The sequence below is a fragment of the Phaseolus vulgaris genome, chromosome 3 (genome assembly GCF_051622355.1).
Source record: "Phaseolus vulgaris cultivar YP4 chromosome 3, ASM5162235v1, whole genome shotgun sequence".
Taxonomy (NCBI): Eukaryota; Viridiplantae; Streptophyta; class Magnoliopsida; order Fabales; family Fabaceae; genus Phaseolus; species Phaseolus vulgaris.
In genome coordinates, this window is record NC_143500.1 from 30,031,274 (window position 1) to 30,051,843 (window position 20,570).

Consider the following 20,570-nt stretch of genomic DNA (forward strand, 5'->3'; position numbering starts at 1 on the left):
AAATGAAAAGTATTCCAAAGGTGCTAAACATATGAAATTGAAATATTTTGTCGTTAAAGAAGTTCAGAAACATAGAGTGTCAATAAAGCATATTAGCACTGATCTTATGATTGTTGACCCTTTAACAAAGGGGTTACCGCCCAAAACATTTACTGGTCATGTTGTAAATATGAACATTTTGTCTACTAGTGAATGATGAATGTTGTTATTAATGCTTATTTGACACTCTAAGCTCATTGATAAATAAAGTTTATGAAATTTATGTTTTCTATTTTATGTATATGCATGTACATTATGCTGTGAAAACAAGTTATGTTGTTATTGATAAAACTGACATTATGTTTGAACATATTATGTATTTCTCATTATAAAGTCATATTAAGGAGAAAGAATGATATAATAGTACATGGAAGGAAATGTGTTGATTGAGTAAGGCCTTTTATATGCGCATTATGATTTATGTAATTATTAAATCATGAAAGTATTATAACTCATATGAGTCAAGTGGGAGAATGTAAGAAATTATGTAAATTAATTTATATAATGTGACTCACATGACATAAAGTTTGGGTTTTGGACCCGAATATGATTTAATAATAGTAATAGAATTAAAGGTCCATTGGTTAATGTGAGAAATATATATTTGATGATACATAATGAAAACCTACATCTGATGGAGATTGAGAATTAAGAGAAATAGGGTTCTGTTTCTGCAAATAAAAGTTGTTTCACTGTTAACCATCAAGAACGTGTGTGACAATAACGAAATTGTCAAGAGATAGATTGAGAATAAAGGAGGTAAAGAAACTGCTCACGTAGTGATGGAGATCAAGCTCAAGTGGACATGGAGGCCAATCACCAAGATCAAGAAGAGGTAGAGGCGCAAATGGAGGACGCCCATGGAGGTCAAAGCCCACCTCAAAGGCTTACAAGAAGCATGTTCAATGCTTTAGGAGCTAGGGGACGTTTATTTACTCTTTTTGTAATTTCTTTGGTTGAAGGTGCTTAGAGGGAAACATTAGAAACCTCTATTGTTAAAGCATCTTTTAGTCTTTAGTTAGGAGTCTTAGGAGGGGGCGTGCGTTAGTAGATAGGTGTAGGAGTAAATAGGGAGGTGCCAAAGTGATGTGAATGTAACTACAAGAACACATGATTATTGACTTTCTTAGGAACAACTTGAGTTGGATTTCAAAGGCACTTTACTTTAGAATTGGATCAATGTTCTAAATTCAAGAACTCACCAAAACTAAGCACCAACCAAGACTCATATTGAAGTCCATGTATTGTCAAATTGAATCAAAACAAAAGGAAAGAAGAACAAGAATTAAAACTGGACAGAATTTAAATGATAGCTACTGAACCAAAACAGAATTAAGAACACAATGCTGGAAACACAAAAATAAACGGTAGAAAAAGAAGTAAACTCTAGGAATCAAAACTACCGAATGGAAAATTGAAGAAAAGGGAAGAAGAACACTTATAGAATAAGATGCTTGCTGGATTTTGAGAATTGGAAGAAGCCATTCACGCCACTTGGAACCTTGAACCAAGATAAGTGATGGAGTGCCACCACTTGAAGCTCACCATAGCTCACAAGATAAGGCAAAGAAGAGGAAGACTCAAAACTCACAAATTCTCTCCAAAATTGAGTATATTCTCTCTACTATAAAATTCCAATCTGAATTGTGAAGGACCTAAGCCCTCCTTTTATAGGAGTAAGGGCTGGTCATTTACATAGCTTATTCCCTAAGCTACCCAAAAAACTCCTAAGATCACACCCCCCTTACTAAGCTCACTCCCCAAGCTTCTAGAATTTGCTAAACTAAAGCCTAAAGATGCTTTTACAAAAGAGGTGTCTCATGTTTCCCTCTAAGCACCTTTCTAAACATTATTCTATATTATTTACAATTTAAAAGAAACTATAAAGAGAGATATTTAATATGAAGCCTATTATTTGAGAGTTTGTAGACTTCTTTATCTGTAGGCTTGATCTTCTCTTTGACTTCTTTTAATTTGTGAGAAGACTAGAAGGAAGAACTTCAAATGTGTAGGTGAAAATCCTCTTCCTTCATTAATAAAATCCTCTCCTAGTGGATATCCATCATACTCCCCGAGTTGGAGAGAATTCGTCCACGAATTCAGTACTCCTGCATAAAACAAAGTCAGTTTGCTATTATATAAGAGAAGACAAGAAGAAATGGGCAAACATGACTTATCACTTTGAAATGTTGGGAGTTCAAAAAAAGATGGTCTATACACAGACCATGTTGGAAAAGATTGTTTAGGAATGATATTATTTGGTAAAATAGGAGATATGAAAAAATCATCCTTAACATTCTTTATCCAATATGGTGTGGAAGTAGGAACCTTAGGTAATGAAAATGACAAAGAAGAAGAAGACCTTGTAGGCGTAGCACGAGTCAACAAAAGTGATTGAGTTGAGAAGGTATTAAGACTCGGTTTATCATGTACTTCAATTTCCTTTTCATTTTCTTTTTGAGTTTCTTTGGGATTGGTCCTATATGCTAGACGATGTGGTAAAGAAACCCTGGGCATTAAGTCTATTTGGTGTTCAATCCCTCTTAGAGGTGGTAAGCCTTTAGGAGGATCTTGAATCACATCTTCATAGTCCTTTACCAAATTGTCCAAACATGTGAGACTATCCTTAGCCGACTCACAGTCAATAGTCCTAGGAATAGCTAAAAAAATAGGCTTTTGAGTAACTATTACCCTTTTAACTTGTTGTGTGGACATGAGAAGGCTTCTCTTGGAACTTTTTATATCATTTTCTTTCTCTCTTTTTTCTCTCATTTTAACTTGGTCCTCATGTACTTCCTTTGGAGAGAGAGACTTAAGAGTGACTTTGTGCCCATGGAAGTGAAAAAAAAATTTGTTGGTAAAGCCATCATGAAAAACTTTTCTATCAAATAGCCATGGCCTACCTAAAAGTATATGAGTAGCTTCCATTGGAACAACATCACACAAGACCTCATCTTTATATTTGCCAATGGAAAATGTAATGAGGACTTGTTTGTTCACTACTATCTCACCCACCTCACTCAACCATTGTAACTTGTAGGGCTTGGCATGAGAGATGGTAGGCAATCCAAGTTTGTCGACCACTCTTGTGCTTGCCACATTCGCACAACTCCCCCCATCCACAATCAAAGAGCATACTCTATCACTAATAAGACACCTTGAATGAAATATATTTTCTCTTTGAGTTTCATCAAAAGGTTTTAACACTTGTCCAAGCATGCGTCTTATTACTAATAGGTCACCCTCATGTGGGCTTTCACTTTCACTCTCACTTGGGGATCTAGAAGGTGAGGAATGTCTAGAAGATTCGGACCCATGCTCACTACTATCTACCCCATCATGCATATACATAGCTCGTTTAGAAGGGCAATTAGAAGCAATATGTCCATAGCTTAAACATTTAAAACACTTCTTACTAGACGTTTTAGGTGGTGATTTAGGCTTAGAATTGGAAGTGGAAGGCTTAGACTCTCTAGGTTTGAAAGTAGAGTCCTTAGAAGGGATGTTTGAAAAAAAGTTTTTATTTTTCCAAGAAGAGTGGTAGTAGTTATCTTTAGAAGAATTTTTGAAAGCATTTTTCCTTGCAAGTTGATTTTCAATTTTGCTAGCAAGGTGCACCACATTTTCCAAAGAAGAATATTCTTGTAACTCTACCACGTCTTGAATGTCCCTTCGAAGGCCACTCACAAACCTAGCTATCTTAGCTTCATCACTCTCATCCATATTAACTCGAATTAAAAGCGTGTCTAGTTGTTTAAAGTAATCATCCACACTTAGCGCGCCTTGATGAAACCGTTGGAGTTTCAACATAAGGTCTTTCCTAAAGTGTGGGGGTACGAATCTAGCGCGTAAACATGCTTTCAAATCGTTCCAAGAGACCACGGGCGGCCTCTTGTGTAGGTCAATGTCCATGAGGTATTGATGCCACCATTGCATGGCATAGTCCAAAAATTCTAAAGAAGCTAACTTAACCCTATGCTCATCCCTAACCCCATTTACATCAAAAATTTGGTCCACCTTAGCCTCCCATCCTAAGTATACATTGGGATCACTTTCACCACTAAAACTAGGAAGTTTTACATTTGGAGAACAAGGGCCAGCCACATGTTGGCACCTCTCTTCATGGTGATGATGTCTTGGCCTTGGATTATGTTCATAATAACCATGGGAGTGCCTTGAAGAATGCCGACTAGGCGGAGGAGTTCTTCTCTCACGGTTGTGATGCATTTCTTCTCGGTTTAACTCCAAACTTTGGAGCCGTGCTTCCATCTTCCTTATCACCTCAAGATAGTGATAAGGAGAAACTATAAAGAGAGATATTTAATATGAAGCCTATTATTTGAGAGTTTGTAGACTTCTTTATCTGTAGGCTTGATCTTCTCTTTGACTTCTTTTAATTTGTGAGAAGACTAGAAGGAAGAACTTCAAATGTGTAGGTGAAAATCCTCTTCCTTCATTAATAAAATCCTCTCCTAGTGGATATCCATCACAAAGTGAGAGAAGAGTTCACACCTTCCTCATGTCTTGGTTTAGGCGCCGGTTCTAGTAGCTTTTAGGAGGGAATTTTGAATTCTTTTAGTTTGATTTTCAGCACCTCTAGGCTATAAATATAGGTGCTGCCCTTGTACATTTCAGATTTGAATTTAGACTAAAGAAACTATACTCATTTTTTGAGAGAGCATTGGAGAGCTTTGTGCCTTCTTCACTAGTCTTATCTTGATGGTTCCATGGTTACCTCAAGTGGCGGCTTGCACATTCATCTAGGAGTCTCCATCCTTCTAGTGGCGTGATCATCCAACCATACATCCATCTTCATGAGCTTTCTCCTCTCCTTCCTTCCTTCTCTTTTGATATTCATGTTTTAAGCTTGTGTTCTTGTGTTTTGGTTCGGCTAGTTCATTTTCCAGCAGCTGTTCTTCTTCTTTTTCATGTTTTGGTTCGGTACTTTTACATTTCCAGCACTCCTTTTCAGCTTTCTTGCCTTTTAGTTCATTTTAATCGGTTCAATTCTGTTCTTAGCCATTTCTATTCGGTGCATTTGCTTTTCCTCTCATTTTGTTCGGTTCAATTTGACAATATGTGGAACTTCCATGAGTTTGGATTTGGTGCTAGTTTTGGTGAGTTCTTGACTTAGAACATTGATCCAATTCTAAGAAAAAGTGCCTAACTATTGTCCAACTCAATCCTAAGAATGTCAAGAATCATTCTCTTCTTTGCTATTGGAATCATATCATGTGGTATCATGAGTTTAGGTGTGTTCTTGTTTAATTTTTGAGTTGTGTAGCACTTTAATTTCAAGAGCTCTTTAATTTCTTACAATTTACGTTTCTGTTTTTAGGCTTATTTGAGTTTGCTTGCTGTTTTAATTCTTTTGCCTATCATATGTTTGAGTATTTTCCTTTTTGAATCCATACAAGTTTTGTCTTAGTCTTGTTTTTCCATAATTGTCATCACTTCTTGTAGTACTTTTATTGCTTTTGTTGTTTCTTGCTTTAGTGTCATATAATTTTTATTCTGAGTTTGATATTTGATCCTTTGTGCATTTTCTGTTTTAGTTTGAGTTCATGCTTGTATTCTACACCTATACAAGTTCCATATACATCATTTTCCATTATGTTTTTGCTAGTTCATAATTCTGTTTTTCATTCCTATTAGGATTCCTCTGTTTCTGAAAACGTGCTTACTGTTTTTCCTTATTGCAATTGATTTACTTACTAGAAAATTCTGAAATTCTGGATTTGTGATCTTCAAAGTGTTAGAAAAGATTCAAAAAAAGAAGTACTCAAAAATTCAAAGTACACAAAAAATGATAAATAAAATACAAAAAGTGTACATTTCTGCCGAAAAAATACGGTAATCTGGCAGCGATTTTGAAAACTTTATCTCAATTAATTGGCTTACTGTTTTTGCATAATTCCAGTGCCATTTTTGAGTTAAGATCTTGAAGTTTGTGTGGTTAAAATTTCATAATCCAGTTCGCTCTATATCATTCCAGTTAAATCAGTGAACATCAAGCACAGTTTGCATAAAAAAAAAAATTTCCAGTAGCTAATTTTTGTTTTCTTCATCTACTCTAGTGCTTTTGTTTAAGTATTCTTTTGTGTGCCTACTTTCTCATTGAGTTCTTTAATTTTCTTGCTTGTCTTTTGTTCATTAATCTTTGAGTTTGTCAAACATCTAGTATTCCTTTTGTTCTAGCCTTTCTTTGCTTATACTTTTTCTTGTTTGTCTTTATTGTTTCATTGGTTTTGTGGTGGTTGGCTTTGAGATTGGTGTGCTTGCTTTGACATCTTTCATTTGAGGATTCCAAGACCTCAAGATCAGATTGGTGCAAGGACATTATTTCTTTGAGAGTGACCTTTTTCTGCCCAAATTCACTTCGGCACTTTCATTGCCAAGCTCACTGTTTTTGCTAATTTTGTTTCTTAACTTGTTTGCTGTTTTTGTGTGTTTGCTGTTTTTGTGTGTTTGCTGTTTTTAATTACACATGGCTGGATTTTCAAGTGATGCATCCTACAAGCAGCATTCTCCTTCCAAAGCTTCAATCCTTGGTGAATTACATGAAGCACAACGAACCATTAGACGCTTGGAAGAGAAAATGCAAAAGATGGAGGTGCAACAAGCTAGACCATCTCCTTCTATCCCTGATGAGCATCATTCACATAGACCTTCAACAAGAGCCTCTTCAAATGATTTTGGCCGTGAAGAAGAGCATAGGAGAAGGAGAAATCCACCACAATTTCATGGACAAAGACATCATAACCAAGGGGAAAGACATCACTACGGCAATGGCTTCTATCAAGATGCAAAGTCTAGGCTTCCTTCGGTCAAGCTTCCTTGTTTTAATGGCTCTAGTGATCCTAATGTATATTTAGATTGGGAGGCTAAGTGTGAACAAATATTTGAGATCCATGAGATCCAAGATGAGCATAAGCTTAAGCTAGCCACCCTAGAGTTTAGTGATTATGCCATGAAATGGTGGCATGGTGTTGTAAAAGACATTATCTATCACAAGGGTCCTCCCGTGGACTCTTGGAACTCTAAAAAGGATCACATGCGCGCTAGATTTGTGCCCCCACATTTTAGGAAAGACCTCTTGTTGAGACTCCAACGGTTTCAACAAGGCACGCTAAATGTGGATGAATATTATAAGGAGCTAGAGACGCTTGTGCTTAAAATTGAATTAGAAGAAAGTGGAGAAGCTATGATTGCTAGGTTTGTGAGTGGTCTTAGGAAGGATATTCAAGACATTGTTGAGTTACAAGAGTATTCATCATTGGGTTCTTTAGTTCATCTTGCAATGAAGGTGGAAGCCCAACTTGCTAAGAAAAATTCTTTCAAAAATGCTCCCAATGATGGTTACTACAACAAGTCTTGGAGGAACAAAAAGTCTTTTTCTAAATTTCCTTCCAAAGATTCTTCTTTCAAACCCAAGGAAACTAAGCCATCTACCTCTAGGCCTAAATCACCCACTAGAACGTCTAATACTAAATGTTTTAAATGTATGGGTTATGGTCATATAGCTGCTAATTGCCCTTCCAAACGAAGTATGTACATGCATGAAGGCATTGTAGTGAGTGAGCATGATTCGGATTCTCCTAAGCATTCATTGCATTCTAGTGCATCTAGTGAGGAAGAGAGTGAATGTCCACTTGAAGGGGATTTGTTAGTTGTGAGAAGACTTCTTGGACAAGTTTCACAACCTTTGGATGAAAGTCAAAGGGAAAATATTTTCCATACAAGATGTCTTATTCAAAATAACATTTGCTCTTTGATAGTGGATGGGGGTAGTTGTGCAAATGTGGCTAGTACAAGAGTAGCAGATAAGATTGGATTGCCTACTATCTCTCATACAAAGCCCTACAAATTACAATGGCTTAGTGAAGTAGGAGAAATAGTTGTAAATAAACAAGTCCTCATCCATTTCTCCATTGGAAAATACAAAGATGAGGTATTATGTGATGTTGTGCCCATGGAAGCCACTCATGTTCTTTTGGGAAGGCCTTGGCAATTTGATAGAAAAGTTTTACATGATGGCTTTACCAACAAACTTTCTTTTGAATTCCATGGTCATAAGGTTACTTTAAAATCTCTCTCTCCAAGAGAAGTCCATGAGGACCAAGTTATCATGAAAAAAAAAAGAGGGAGAGTGAAAAAGATAAAAAAGATAAAAAAAGATAAGAGTTCTAAGCCTACACTCCTTGTGTCTAGGCGTGAAATTGAAAGGGAAATAGTGGCTCATCATCCTCTTTTTTTAGCCATCCCTAGAACTCTTAAAGTAGAACCACTTGTTGATAGTCCTCATTGCTTGGAAAATTTGGTAGAAGAGTTTCAAGATGTGTTTCAAGATCCTCCAAATGGACTTCCACCTTTGAGAGGGATTGAGCACCAAATTGATTTGATACCGGGCTCTTCTTTACCAAACCGTCCAGCATATAGGACCAATCCAAGTGAAACCAAGGAAATTCGCCAACAAGTTGAGGCTTTGATTGAGAAAGGGTGGGTTCAAGATAGCATGAGTCCTTGTGCTATGCCTATCATCTTAGTGCCAAAATAGGATGGCACATGGCGAATGTGTTCGGATTGTAGGGCCATCAATAACATAACAATTAAGTATAGGCATCCCATACCTAGACTAGATGATTTGTTGGATGAATTACATGGTTCAAAAATCTTTTCAGAGATTGATCTTAAAAGCAGCTACAATCAAATCCGTATCAAACCGGGTGATGAATGGAAGACGGCTTTTAAGACCAACTTTGGTTTATATGAGTGGTTAGTTATGCCCTTTGGTCTAACTAATGCACCAAGTACCTTCATACGCCTCATGCATCATGTTCTTAGACCATTCATCGGTAAGTTTGTTGTTGTTTACTTTGATGACATTCTCATTTATAGCTTATCTTTGGATGACCATAGGTTGCATGTTAGACAAGTTTTAGAAACCCTTAGGAAGGAACATTTGTATGCTAATCTTGCTAAATGTATGTTTGCTCTTGATAATATAGAATTCTTAGGGTTTGTTGTGAGTTGCAAAGGGGTCCATGTGGACAAAACAAAGGTGATGGCCATTCAAAATTGGCCTACACCGAAATCTTTGAATGAGGTCCGAAGTTTTCATGGACTTGCTTCTTTCTATAGAAGATTTGTCCCAAACTTTGGTACCATTGCCACACCACTCAATGACATAGTGAAAAAGGATGTGTTCTTTCAATGGGGAGAAGCACAACAAAAAGCTTTTGAAACTTTGAAAGAAAAATTGACTAATGCTCCCATCTTGGCCCTTCCTAATTTCACTAAGACATTTGAGATTGAGTGTGATGCTTCAAGCATAGGTATTGGGGCTGTTATCCTTCAAGAGGGCCACCCCATAGCCTATTTTAGTGAGAAATTGAAGGGAAGTCATCTCAATTATTCCACCTATGATAAAGAATTGTATGCACTTGTTAGGACTTTGTTTACTTGGCAACACTATCTTTTTCCCAAAGAGTTTGTGATACATAGTGATCATGAATCTCTTAAATATTTGAAAAGCCAAAAAAAGCGTAACAAGAGGCATGCTAAGTAGGTGGAATTCATTGAGCAATTTCCTTATGTGATCAAACACAAGCAAGGCAAAGTAAACATTGTGGCGGATGCTCTTTCTAGAAGATACACTTTGCTAAATCTTTTAAGCTCTCAATATCTTGGTTTTGATCACATTAAGGAACTTTATCATGATGTCCTTGATTTTTCTCTCATCTATCAAGAGTGTCTTAAGGGAGGACACAAAGATTTTTTTATACAATATGGCTTTCTTTTTAAAGGAAAACGTCTTTGTGTTCCTCAATACTCTATTAGATTATCTCTTGTTAGAGAAGCTTATGAGGGGGGTTTAATGGGACATTTTGGGGTTGCTAAAACTTTGGATGTGTTGCATGAACATTTCTTTTGGCCTCATATGCATAAACATTTTCATAATTTGTGTGATAAATGCATAGCTTGCCGCAAAGCTAAGTCTAAAATGCATCCCCATGGTTTATATACTCCTCTTCCTATCCCTTCAATACCTTGGGTAGATATATCTATGGATTTCATCTTAGGATTACCCAAGACATCAAAGGGAAAGGACTCCATTTTTGTGGTAGTGGATCGTTTTTCAAAGATGGCTCACTTTATTCCTTGCCACAAAGTGGATGATGCATGCCACATTGCAAACCTCTTCTTCCAAGAAGTGGTTCGCTTGCATGGGATCCCTAGATCTATAGTATCCGATAGAGATCCCAAGTTCTTGAGTCACTTTTGGAAGACCTTGTGGGGCAAGCTTGGGACTAAGCTTTTATTTTCTACCACTTGCCACCCACAAACTGATGGTCAAATCGAGGTGGTAAATAGAACTTTGGGACAACTATTGAGATGTTTTATTTCGGGGAATCCTAGAGTGTGGGAGAATTTACTACCCCATGTTGAGTTTGCATATAATCGTGTAGTAAATTCTACCACCTCCCATTCTCCTTTTGAGGTTGTTTATGGGTTTAACCCCTTAACACCTCTTGATCTTCTTCTTATTCCCCTTCTTGGAGATGTCTTTTGCAAAGATGGGGATGAAAAAGCTTCTTTTGTGAAAACTTTGCATAAAGACATCAAGAAGAGAATTGAGAAGAAGGTTAGCAAGTATGCTGAATTTGCCAATAAAAGGAGAAAAGCATTGTTGTTTGATGAGGGAGATTGGGTTTGGCTTCACTTGAGAAAGGATAGTTTTCCTACTCAAAGGAAGTCCAAACTAATGCCTCGAGGGGATGGACCTTTCCAAATCCTCAAGAGGATTAATGACAATGCTTATGAGTTAGATATGCCTGATACATTCTTAGGTAGTCATACTTTTAATGTCAGCGATCTAACTCCTTTTTCTGTAGGTCTCCAGAATTTGTGGTCGAATTCTCTCCAACTCGGGGAGTATGATGGAGATCAAGCTCAAGTGGACATGGAGGCCAATAACCAAGATCAAGAAGAGGTAGAGGCTCAAATGGAGGATGCCCATGGAGGTCAAAGCCCACCTCAAAGGCTTACAAGAAGCATGTTCAAAGCTTTAGGAGCTAGGGGACGTTTATTTACTCTTTTTGTAATTTCTTTGGTTGAAGGTGCTTAGAGGGAAACATTAGAAACCTCTATTGTTAAAGCATCTTTTACTCTTTAGTTAGGAGTCTTAGGAGGGGGGGGGTGCGTTAGTAGATAGGTGTAGGAGTAAATAGGGAGGTGCCAAAGTGAGAGAAGAGTTCACACCTTCCTCATGTCTTGGTTTAGGCGCCGGTTCTAGTAGCTTTTAGGAGGGAATTTTGAATTCTTTTAGTTTGATTTTCAGCACCTCTAGGCTATAAATATAGGTGTTGCCCTTGTACATTTCAGATTTGAATTTAAACTAAAGAAACTATACTCATTTTTTGAGAGAGCATTGGAGAGCTTTGTGCCTTCTTCACTAGTCTTATCTTGATGGTTCCATGGTTACCTCAAGTGGCGGCTTGCACATTCATCTAGGAGTCTCCATCCTTCTAGTGGCGTGATCATCCAACCATACATCCATCTTCATGAGCTTTCTCCTCTCCTTCCTTCCTTCTCTTTTGATATTCATGTTTTAAGCTTGTGTTCTTGTGTTTTGGTTCGGCTAGTTTATTTTCCAGCAGCTGTTCTTCTTCTTTTTCATGTTTTGGTTCGGTACTTTTACATTTCCAGCACTCCTTTTCAGCTTTCTTGCCTTTTAGTTCATTTTAATCGGTTCAATTATGTTCTTAGCCATTTCTATTCGGTGCATTTGCTTTTCCTCTCATTTTGTTCGGTTCAATTTGACAATATGTGGAACTTCCATATGAGTTTGGATTTGGTGCTAGTTTTGGTGAGTTCTTGACTTAGAACATTGATCCAATTCTAAGAAAAAGTGTCTAACTATTGTCCAACTCAAGTTGATTCCTAAGAATGTCAAGAATCATTCTCTTCTTTGCTATTGGAATCATATCACGTAGGATCTCTCATGGAGATAGTGCCTATCTCTTTCTTAATTGTATGTAAAGCATGTGAGAATCATAGACTGATAAGATTTTTATGTGAACACTATTGTATGTGTTCAATCATGTTTTAAATTTACAATGTGATCAGTAGCACCATTATCAATAATCCAAGAACTGAAGGAAGAAATAAAGTCATTACCAGTTTGTGTTGTTATGTTGGAAGGAATAACTTAACTAGAAACATTGCCACTGGATTTGGCCTGTTGTAAAAGAGCTAACAATGTTTGATACTTCTCAGAAGTAAAACCAATTTGTTGAGACTCTACTTCTGACTTTGAACCTTCATGATTCTTCTCATTATTATTAAAATTTGTATTATGAAAAACTGCATTAGTATGACTCTGATTATGGTTCTGATTTTTAAACTTGAAATGAGGTGGAAACCCATGCTTTTTATAACATGTATCAATTATATGCCCTGTCTTTCCACAATGACCGTAAATTTTAGCATTTTATAACCTCATTTGCTAGTAACAATCATTGCCTTGGATTCATCACCAAGAGCTCTGATACCATATTATGAAGTGAACTTTAAGTCTAACTCAACCTCATAAAACCGGGCTTATAAGGTGAGGTTTGCACTCACTTTAAGTTCTAATCTCTAGTCGATGTGGGATCGCCAATATTAAAAATAATCTTTGAATGAAATTTATAAGAATAATAATTATTGAGATTATGATATTCAAACCTCAACTAAATTAAGATTGTTTTCATCTGTGTTAACTGAAAAATTGAGTTAAGAAAAGAATATGAAGAGAAAAATATACAAATATCATAAAAAATTGATTATTTTTTTAAGTAAATTTTAAATTCTTTAATATTAAATAAGTCAGTTTTTTAGAAATTGACATAAACTAGGCCGTGTCAAACTTATTTATTTTAATATTTATTTTAGTTAGTGTCAACTAAGTTAACACTATTCTACATTAGTATAAATATTTTTATTTATTAAACAACTTATATCATCAAGGACAAAATGATCTCTGAGCATGTTGGTATCTGGCATTGACCGAACAACATGGGTTTAAGCGTATTAATTAAAGTGTATACTATCTGTAGTTAAATTGTACGAAAATTAGGTAATATGGACACTATTTGCGACGTACGTCTTAATCAAGGCGCAACAATGGAATGACCCATTAGATATTATAAATAAGTTCAACAATCATCAAGAAAAATGCATGCCATTATATTATAACATTTATTGTACCCGGATACTGAACACTTACTTAAGCGTCAGAGAACTTTTTGCAGTTGCCCTCCCGACTAAGAGTTGAAGCCTTAACAACGGAAGGAATGAGGACGAAAACAACCAAAGGAGGAGATTCAATTGTTCAACCGGTGGATACTACTGTCTCAATCCCTCACACAAAAACAAAAATAATTATCTCAACTTAAAGTTGACTAAATTAATTCTTAATTGATGTTAATATGACACTAATACAAATATTTTTATTTATTAGAAAGTTAGTATTGACAAAGTTAACGTTCTTTTTAACGTTAAAAAAAATTAACATTTTACATCACGGTAATGTCGGTTGATAGTGTCACGTTTTGTTTGACACTATTGTTTGGAACCTATTATTTTAAAGGGTATGATTAAATTAGAGTTTAGTAATAAGTATTCCTTAATTGACCAATTGAAGTCATATATCATTGAATGCTAAAATGGGGAGAAGAGATTATATGAGGTACTTATTTTTAAATGGTTCAACTTATTTTGAACAAATAACTATTTACCAACAAGTGCTGTTTGAAACGGATTGCAAAGTTGTTTAGGGTGCCCGGAGGAAAAGAGAAGAAGGAATCAGAAACTACAAGCATTGCTGATTGGGCGTTCAGACAGATTCTGCTGCCCCATGTCAAGCCTACTTCCACTAATGCTGCACATAGTTTAGTTGAATTTGTTTTTCATTTACTAAGGAATGAAATGTATTGGTCTATTAGATGGAGCACGTTCCTCATCATTTGCCACCTCTAATTGATGCTGAAGTAACGCCTTTAATTCTATGCAAATTTGGTATCATAGACATCAAAAGAAAACCAAAATATCAGGCGATGATTTCCTTTATTATAATTTATTGATAAAGTGAGATACAAAATATCAGCTCTCACAAGTATGAGGCCAAAGGAAATAAGGAAACACTTATAAGCCAAATTAACTTAAGCACACACTCCACACAAGAAAATGTGCATACAATATAAGAAAGTCGTTGGTAACCATTTAGTTGAATTCAAGCGTTGGCCAAAAGGTAAGCCTCGATGACCTTGAAAAGAGCATCACTCTTGGCTTTGCCAGTTTTGAGCTCATCTTCATTGGGTGGAGCATCTCCTTTGCTGTGGTATTTTATACTCAACTTTACAACTGATCCTCCGTTGGGCCCATCACTGAGTTTGGAGTCGATTGTGATCTTCTCTGCAGTCTCTGGCAAGGCAGCACCTCCAACTATGCTGTAGCTGTATCCCAAGTTTGCCTCATCTATTCCTTCTATTTTGTGCAACACAAACTTTGTCTCCCCATCTGTCCATTCACAATTCACAATTCACAGTTAGTTTATTTTATATGTTGTTCTGTCAATGCAATGCACATACACAAAATATATAGAAGATGAATGAAATGGTACCCTCGAGGAAAGAGATCTTCTTGATGGTTCCGGGGCCACCGTTGCCCTCAACGATTTCAACACTCTTGAAGGAATCAACGGCCTTTGGGACGATGTTATCGGCGTCCTTCACAAGAGCTTTGTAAAGGGTAGCTGGAGCCACGGGAGAAGTGGTTTGGTCTTCGAAGGTGAAAACAGCCATGATGAATGGAATCTAATGAAATGGAAGAATATATAATATCAGAAGAGAAGGAGAAGATGTTTGCTGTGTGGGTATTTGCCAGAGGACTGCCTTCTATTTATAACCACAAACTTTGGTGTGATTGTGCTATTGTTTCTATGAATACCATAGTGTGAAGCTGCTGACACACTGAAACAAGGTTGTTGGAGCCATCATCTGTTTACCAAGAACAAGAACATTCTCTTTATCCAAATAAACAAATCTTCTTAAAACATGCATGTATCATTCTTTTTTATTTTTCCATTATCTCTCTCTTTTAATGTTAAATACTATTAGTTTATTTGTTTGTGACGTGTTGCGATTTTGGAGCTTTCAAATTCAAAAGATGATAAATTGTATATACACATAACTTTTAACTATGGCGATTGTTTGCTGTATTTTCGGGAATAGATTACCATTTTATATTTTTCTTACTTGTAAGAATGAGATATTTCATGAATTTATATTTTTAAAGAAAATAAAATGAATATTTATGATATATTAAAGTGAATAGTTTGTGACATAGTTATTATTAAAAGGTAACTTATAGTGTATTATGCTGTTATTTTTAGCATTTCACAGTTTGTTTCAATTTCACAATGTTATAAAATAAAATAAAAATACGAAATGTGAAACGTGAAAAATCTCCTTTTTATACTGTGAAACTAGTAGTATATAAAATTCTTATTTTAGTTTATGGATTACATAAAAAAAATGTTTAAGCGATTAATATTTTTAATATAAACTAAATAATAATTAAAGAATCCAAAAGAAGAATATTTTATAAAAATTAAAAAAATTGATGTTATCATTTAAGTTATAATTTCTACATTTTGAATTTAATGGATTGGCCGCCATGAATAATTGAAGAATGCTTTGTAGACGCCCTTCCAGATGTTGTTGGACCAATTGGACTTTGGGGGTTTTCATACACCAGATTCCAGAATTTAGTGATTGTAGATACACTTAAATTATAATTATACACTAAGTAAATATCAATTTAATTTAATTAATATAATGATTAATTATTTTTTTCTCTTCTAACTATTCTCAGTTTAATAACTTTTTCGTAATGGATTCTCTGAAATAGTTTCATGCTTTTATATTGAGAAGAGTGAGTTGTGTAGCATAATTTGAAACGAAAGTGATAGACACGACAAAGCTATAAATATGTGTATGAAGTGCATAATGTGAGGCTAATCTGTAAAAAAAGGCTGGTGATACGTTTAAATGGCAAAATACAAATCAATATTTAAAAACACCATAAATCTATACTTCTGATATAAGTGACACGAAGAATTAGCTTAGTAAACAAACATTTTATATTTTAAACTATTATTCTAAAATCATTGTTGAATACTTTTGTAACTTTCATTACATTACCTTTTTTTATTAAAAAAATAATTTAATTGCAAGAGATTAAAGTGGACTCATGGTTTGATATAAACAGAGCGGCTCAAGTCGAAGTTAAGTGAAAAAAATTGTTTAAATCTTATGATACGCTAAAAAATATAATTTAATAAGATAGTGTGAACTTGACCGACATTATATGATTATTTATTTATACATATATTTATATATATATATATATATATATATATATATATATATATATCGGCTAGGCGGATGCATGATTATCAGCTTAGTCGTCGCATAAATATTTAGTTTTTATATCATAAGTATTTAAATGATGTAATTGATTTAATTATAAGTATTTAAATTAATTGAAAGAAGTATCATTGTTTTAATTTTATAATATAATTAATATTCATTTTAATAATAAAATTATTAAAAATAAAGAAAAACTTATAAGAAAGAAATTATAAGAGACATAAAAATAATTGAATTAAAAATAATATGTAAAAAGAGTACTTAAAGATAAATAAAAATCAGTGACTAAAGTAAATTTTATAAAAATTGTAATATCTTAAAATTAAAATAAACATGTTTTTTAGAATAAAATATAAATAAGTATTTATAATTTTAGAAATTTTATATAAAATAATATATAAGTTTTAGAGAAGCTAATTTGATATTTAATGTTTAATGTGAATTATTAAATTTGAGAGCTGACCACCCGTTTTACTGACTTGAGCATCGGAGTGCCTTCGCAGGTACCCCCACCATCCGGTGTTCACCCGACGATCGAGTGCCGACTGCCGAATGATAAGCAGGAGGACGATAAGAATCCCAGTTCATCACCCAGTCACCTACCCGACCGAAGGAAGGAGAAGAAGACTTCAATAGTTCTCTAGGTCCCATCTCCCTAACAGGAACAATTGGCGCCCACCGTGGGGCCCGAGGGAAACTAGCTGAAGGAAAAAAGTAGATGGTCTCAACAAGAAGCATGGAAAGAATGACTGAAGCCGACCAGACGATGCTGCTGCTATCTCTCCAGAGAGAGATGGCCGAGATGAGAAGAAAGACCGAAGAGGCTGCTCAGAAAAACGAGCAAGAGCTGCAAGTTCTCCGTAGGGAGAACGAAGAGATGAAGAAGAAGCTGGGGGAGGGAGGACCCTCCGTCATACCGACGAATGTTGTCGGCAAGTCGTACACCTCTCCCCCCGACCCAGATGTGGCCGAGGGAACGAGAGGCCGACCCCCTCCCCGAGACACCGAAATGGGCGACGAGTCGTGCCTAATCAGGTCCACCCGGACGACCCTGACGACCGACCCGAACTGCCGACATCCCTTTACAAACAACATCATCGAAGTCCCACTTCCTGAGAAGTGGAAGGGTTTCAACCGAGACCGATACGACGGGTCGACCGACCCGGACGAGCATATGGACGCCTACACCACCCATATGAGTCTGTACACTTCGAACGACGCCGTCTTGTGCTGAGTGTTCCCCACATCCTTGAAGGGTGCAGCCCTTAGTTGGTTCACCAAGCTCTCACCCAACTCCATCGATAGCTTTGCCACGCTCGTCGCAAAGTTTGAAACTCAGTTCGCGACTAGCCGGCTGCACCACCTGACCTCCGTCGCCCTGGTAGGCATCCTCCAGGAGAAAGGAGAGTCACTGAGAATCTTCGTGGATAGGTTCAGCAAGGTGGCAATGAGCATCCGGAATCTGAGCCCGGACATTGCCATGCACCACATGCTGACGGCCCTTCGCCCGGGACCCTTCGCCGACAACCTGTGCATGCAGCCGGCCGACAGCTTGGACGAGCTGAGGAAGAGAGCTGCCAAATACATGCAGTTGGAAGAGCTACGGGAATTCCGTAACCAGGCCCGTGTCAAGGCCGGTGGGGAGAAAAACAAGGAAGAAAAGGACCGCCAGGGGCGACCGAGTCAAAGGAACGACCGACGCCGGGACAACCGAGACCAACCGATCCGGTTCTCAAGATACACACTCCTGACGACCGAGAGGGGGAGGATTTTGGACGAGACCCTCAATGCCGAATTAATCCCTCCCCCAAGGAAGGTGGCCAGCCCAAATAATGCCGATCGGAGGAAGCAGTGTCGGTACCACCAAAACACTGGACACTCAACCGACGAGTGTCAGGCCCTTAAGGATAAGATCGAGGAACTTATCCAGGCTGGGCATCTCCGTCGCTTCTTCAGGAATGGCCGAGACCCACCCGGCCGGGCGGATCCACCCAGGCGGACGAGGTCTCCTCAACGCGGCCGAAATGACCGAGATAACAGAGGCGACCGACAACCCGTGAGGGCCGACCCCCCTCGAAGAGACGATCCCCCCAGGGAGGTCGATAGGAGAGGTAACCGAGAGGTTATCAACACTATAGCCGGTGGCTTCGCCGAGGGAGGAAGCACAAACAACGCTCGGAAGAAACACCTCCGGGCAGTACACCAGGTGAACGCAGTGGCATTCCGACCGAGGATGCCACCCATCACCTTCACGGACGAAGACTTCAAGGGCGTAGACTACCGCCAGCAAGACGACCCGATGGTGATAGCGGTCGACATAGACCGATTCACCATACGGAAGACCCTCGTGGACCAAGGAAGTTCGGTAGATATCCTTTACTGGAAAACTTTCAAGGCCATGAGGATGACCGAGGCCGAGATGATGCCATACGACGACCACGTGGTAGGATTCTCGGGCGAAAGGGTGGGTACCAAGGGCTATATCGACTTGTACACCACCTTCGGATAGGGGAAGAACACCAGGACCATCAAAATCCGATATCTGGTCTGCCAACACCTCCTACAACATCCTCCTCGGCCGACCATCCATCAACCGACTAATGGCCATAGTATCAACCCCCCACCTCGCAATGAAGTTCCCTTCATGAACAGGGGACATTTTCACGGTCCACGTAGACCAAAAAGAAGCACGAGAGTGCTACGCCGAGAGCCTCCGGGTGGAACCTTTGAGGGCCGACACCTCTCCCCTCAGAGTGAGGAAGTCCTCCCGAAAAGACCGCTCCCCCAGGAAGGACCGACGAGGGAGATCAAGCCAACCGTGGCGTTGGTGGACCTCGATACTGGGCGACCGAGGATAGACTGGAGGCAAAAGAAGAGTTGAGGAGAATCCCCCTCCTCAACGAAGAACACAGCACGGTTGTAGGAACAGCCTTGGCAGCGGCCAAGGCCGAGATCATGCACGCCGCATTGAAAAAGAATGTCGACATGTTCGCGTGGACGCCGGCCGACATGCCGGGGGTAAGCCCGGATGTCATCACCCATCGATTGTCAATATTCAAGGAAGCCCGCCCGATCTCCCAAAAGAAGAGGGACTTGGGCAACGAAAAGCGACTCGCGGCGAAGGAGGAGGCCGGCAAGCTCCTGTCGGCCGGATTCATAAGGGAGGCCCGATACACGACATGGTTGGCCAACGTCGTCATGGTCACCAAGCCGAACGGTAACTGGAGGATGTGCGTCGACTACAGAAACATCAACAGCGCATGTCCGAAGGACACCTACCCGCTCCCGAACATTGACCGACTGGTGGATGGGGCGGCCAGCCACAAAATTATGAGCTTCCTGGACGCTTACTCTGGCTATAACCAGATAAGCATGCACCCGAGGGACAAGGAGAAAACGGCCTTCATGACGGCCGACGCCAACTACTATTACGAAGTCATGCCATTCGGCCTCAAGAACGCAGGGGCGACCTACCAGCGCCTCATGGACAAAGTCTTCAAAGGCCTAATCGGCCGAGCGGTAGAGGTGTACGTGGACGACATAGTCGTGAAGTCCGACTCTTTTGATCAACACCTGAAAGACCTGGACGAGGTCTTCAAGGCCTTAAGGGGAGTCAACATGAAGCTTAACCCCGAAAAATGTACCTTCGAGGTCGAGGGAGGGAAGTTCCTAGGCTTCATGCTCACTCACCGGGGGATAGAGGCCAACCTCGACAAGTGTCAAGCTATACTCAACATGAGAAGCCCGAACAGCGTGAAAGAGGTGCAACAGCTCCTAGGGCGGCTGACCGCCCTCTCCCGGTTCGTCCCCCGCCTAGCCGAGAGGACGAGGCTGATGGTCCAGCTCCTCCGGAAGGGCAAAAAGTTCGCCTGGGACGACCAATGCGAGGAAATCTTCAAGCAGTTCAAGGAGTTCCTCACATCCCCGGCCGTCATCCAGAAGCCGAGGCCCGACCACCCAATCCTGGTGTATCTGGCAGTCTCGGAGGAAGTAGTCAGCGCTACCTTGGTACAGGAAACCGAGGGCGAGGAGCGACCCGTATACTTCGTTAGCCGA

The 20,570-nt window shown here is 38.7% G+C and overlaps 2 protein-coding genes across 2 annotated transcripts; one reads left to right on the top strand and one right to left on the bottom strand.

Moving 5' to 3' along the window:
• Positions 1-14,131: 14,131 nt before the first annotated feature.
• Positions 14,132-15,107, bottom strand: LOC137839036 (pathogenesis-related protein 2). Its single transcript, XM_068648164.2, has 2 exons — positions 14,705-15,107; positions 14,132-14,601 (listed from the first exon to the last, which is right to left on the bottom strand). Exons 1-2 carry the CDS (start codon positions 14,883-14,885, stop codon positions 14,315-14,317), a joined length of 468 nt encoding a protein of 155 aa, XP_068504265.1. The 5' UTR covers positions 14,886-15,107; the 3' UTR covers positions 14,132-14,314.
• A 2,125-nt stretch (positions 15,108-17,232) lies between these two features.
• On the top strand, positions 17,233-19,023 carry LOC137839476 (uncharacterized). Its single transcript, XM_090300113.1, has 2 exons — positions 17,233-17,446; positions 17,777-19,023. Exons 1-2 carry the CDS (start codon positions 17,233-17,235, stop codon positions 19,021-19,023), a joined length of 1,461 nt encoding a protein of 486 aa, XP_090156239.1.
• The last annotated feature ends 1,547 nt before the right edge of the window (positions 19,024-20,570 follow it).

What these genes read in the sequence shown, in the direction of transcription:
- LOC137839036 (XM_068648164.2), bottom strand. Translation starts at nt 14,885, where the DNA reads ATGGCTGTTTTCACCTTCGAAGACCAAACCACTTCTCCCGTGGCTCCA. An exon ending in GAAGATCTCTTTCCTCGAGG is followed by an intron (nt 14,602 to 14,704) that starts GTACCATTTCAT and finishes GTGAATGGACAG; the next exon opens with ATGGGGAGACAAAGTTTGTG.
- LOC137839476 (XM_090300113.1), top strand. Translation starts at nt 17,233, where the DNA reads ATGGTCTCAACAAGAAGCATGGAAAGAATGACTGAAGCCGACCAGACG. An exon ending in CATACCGACGAATGTTGTCG is followed by an intron (nt 17,447 to 17,776) that starts GCAAGTCGTACA and finishes TGAAGGGTGCAG; the next exon opens with CCCTTAGTTGGTTCACCAAG.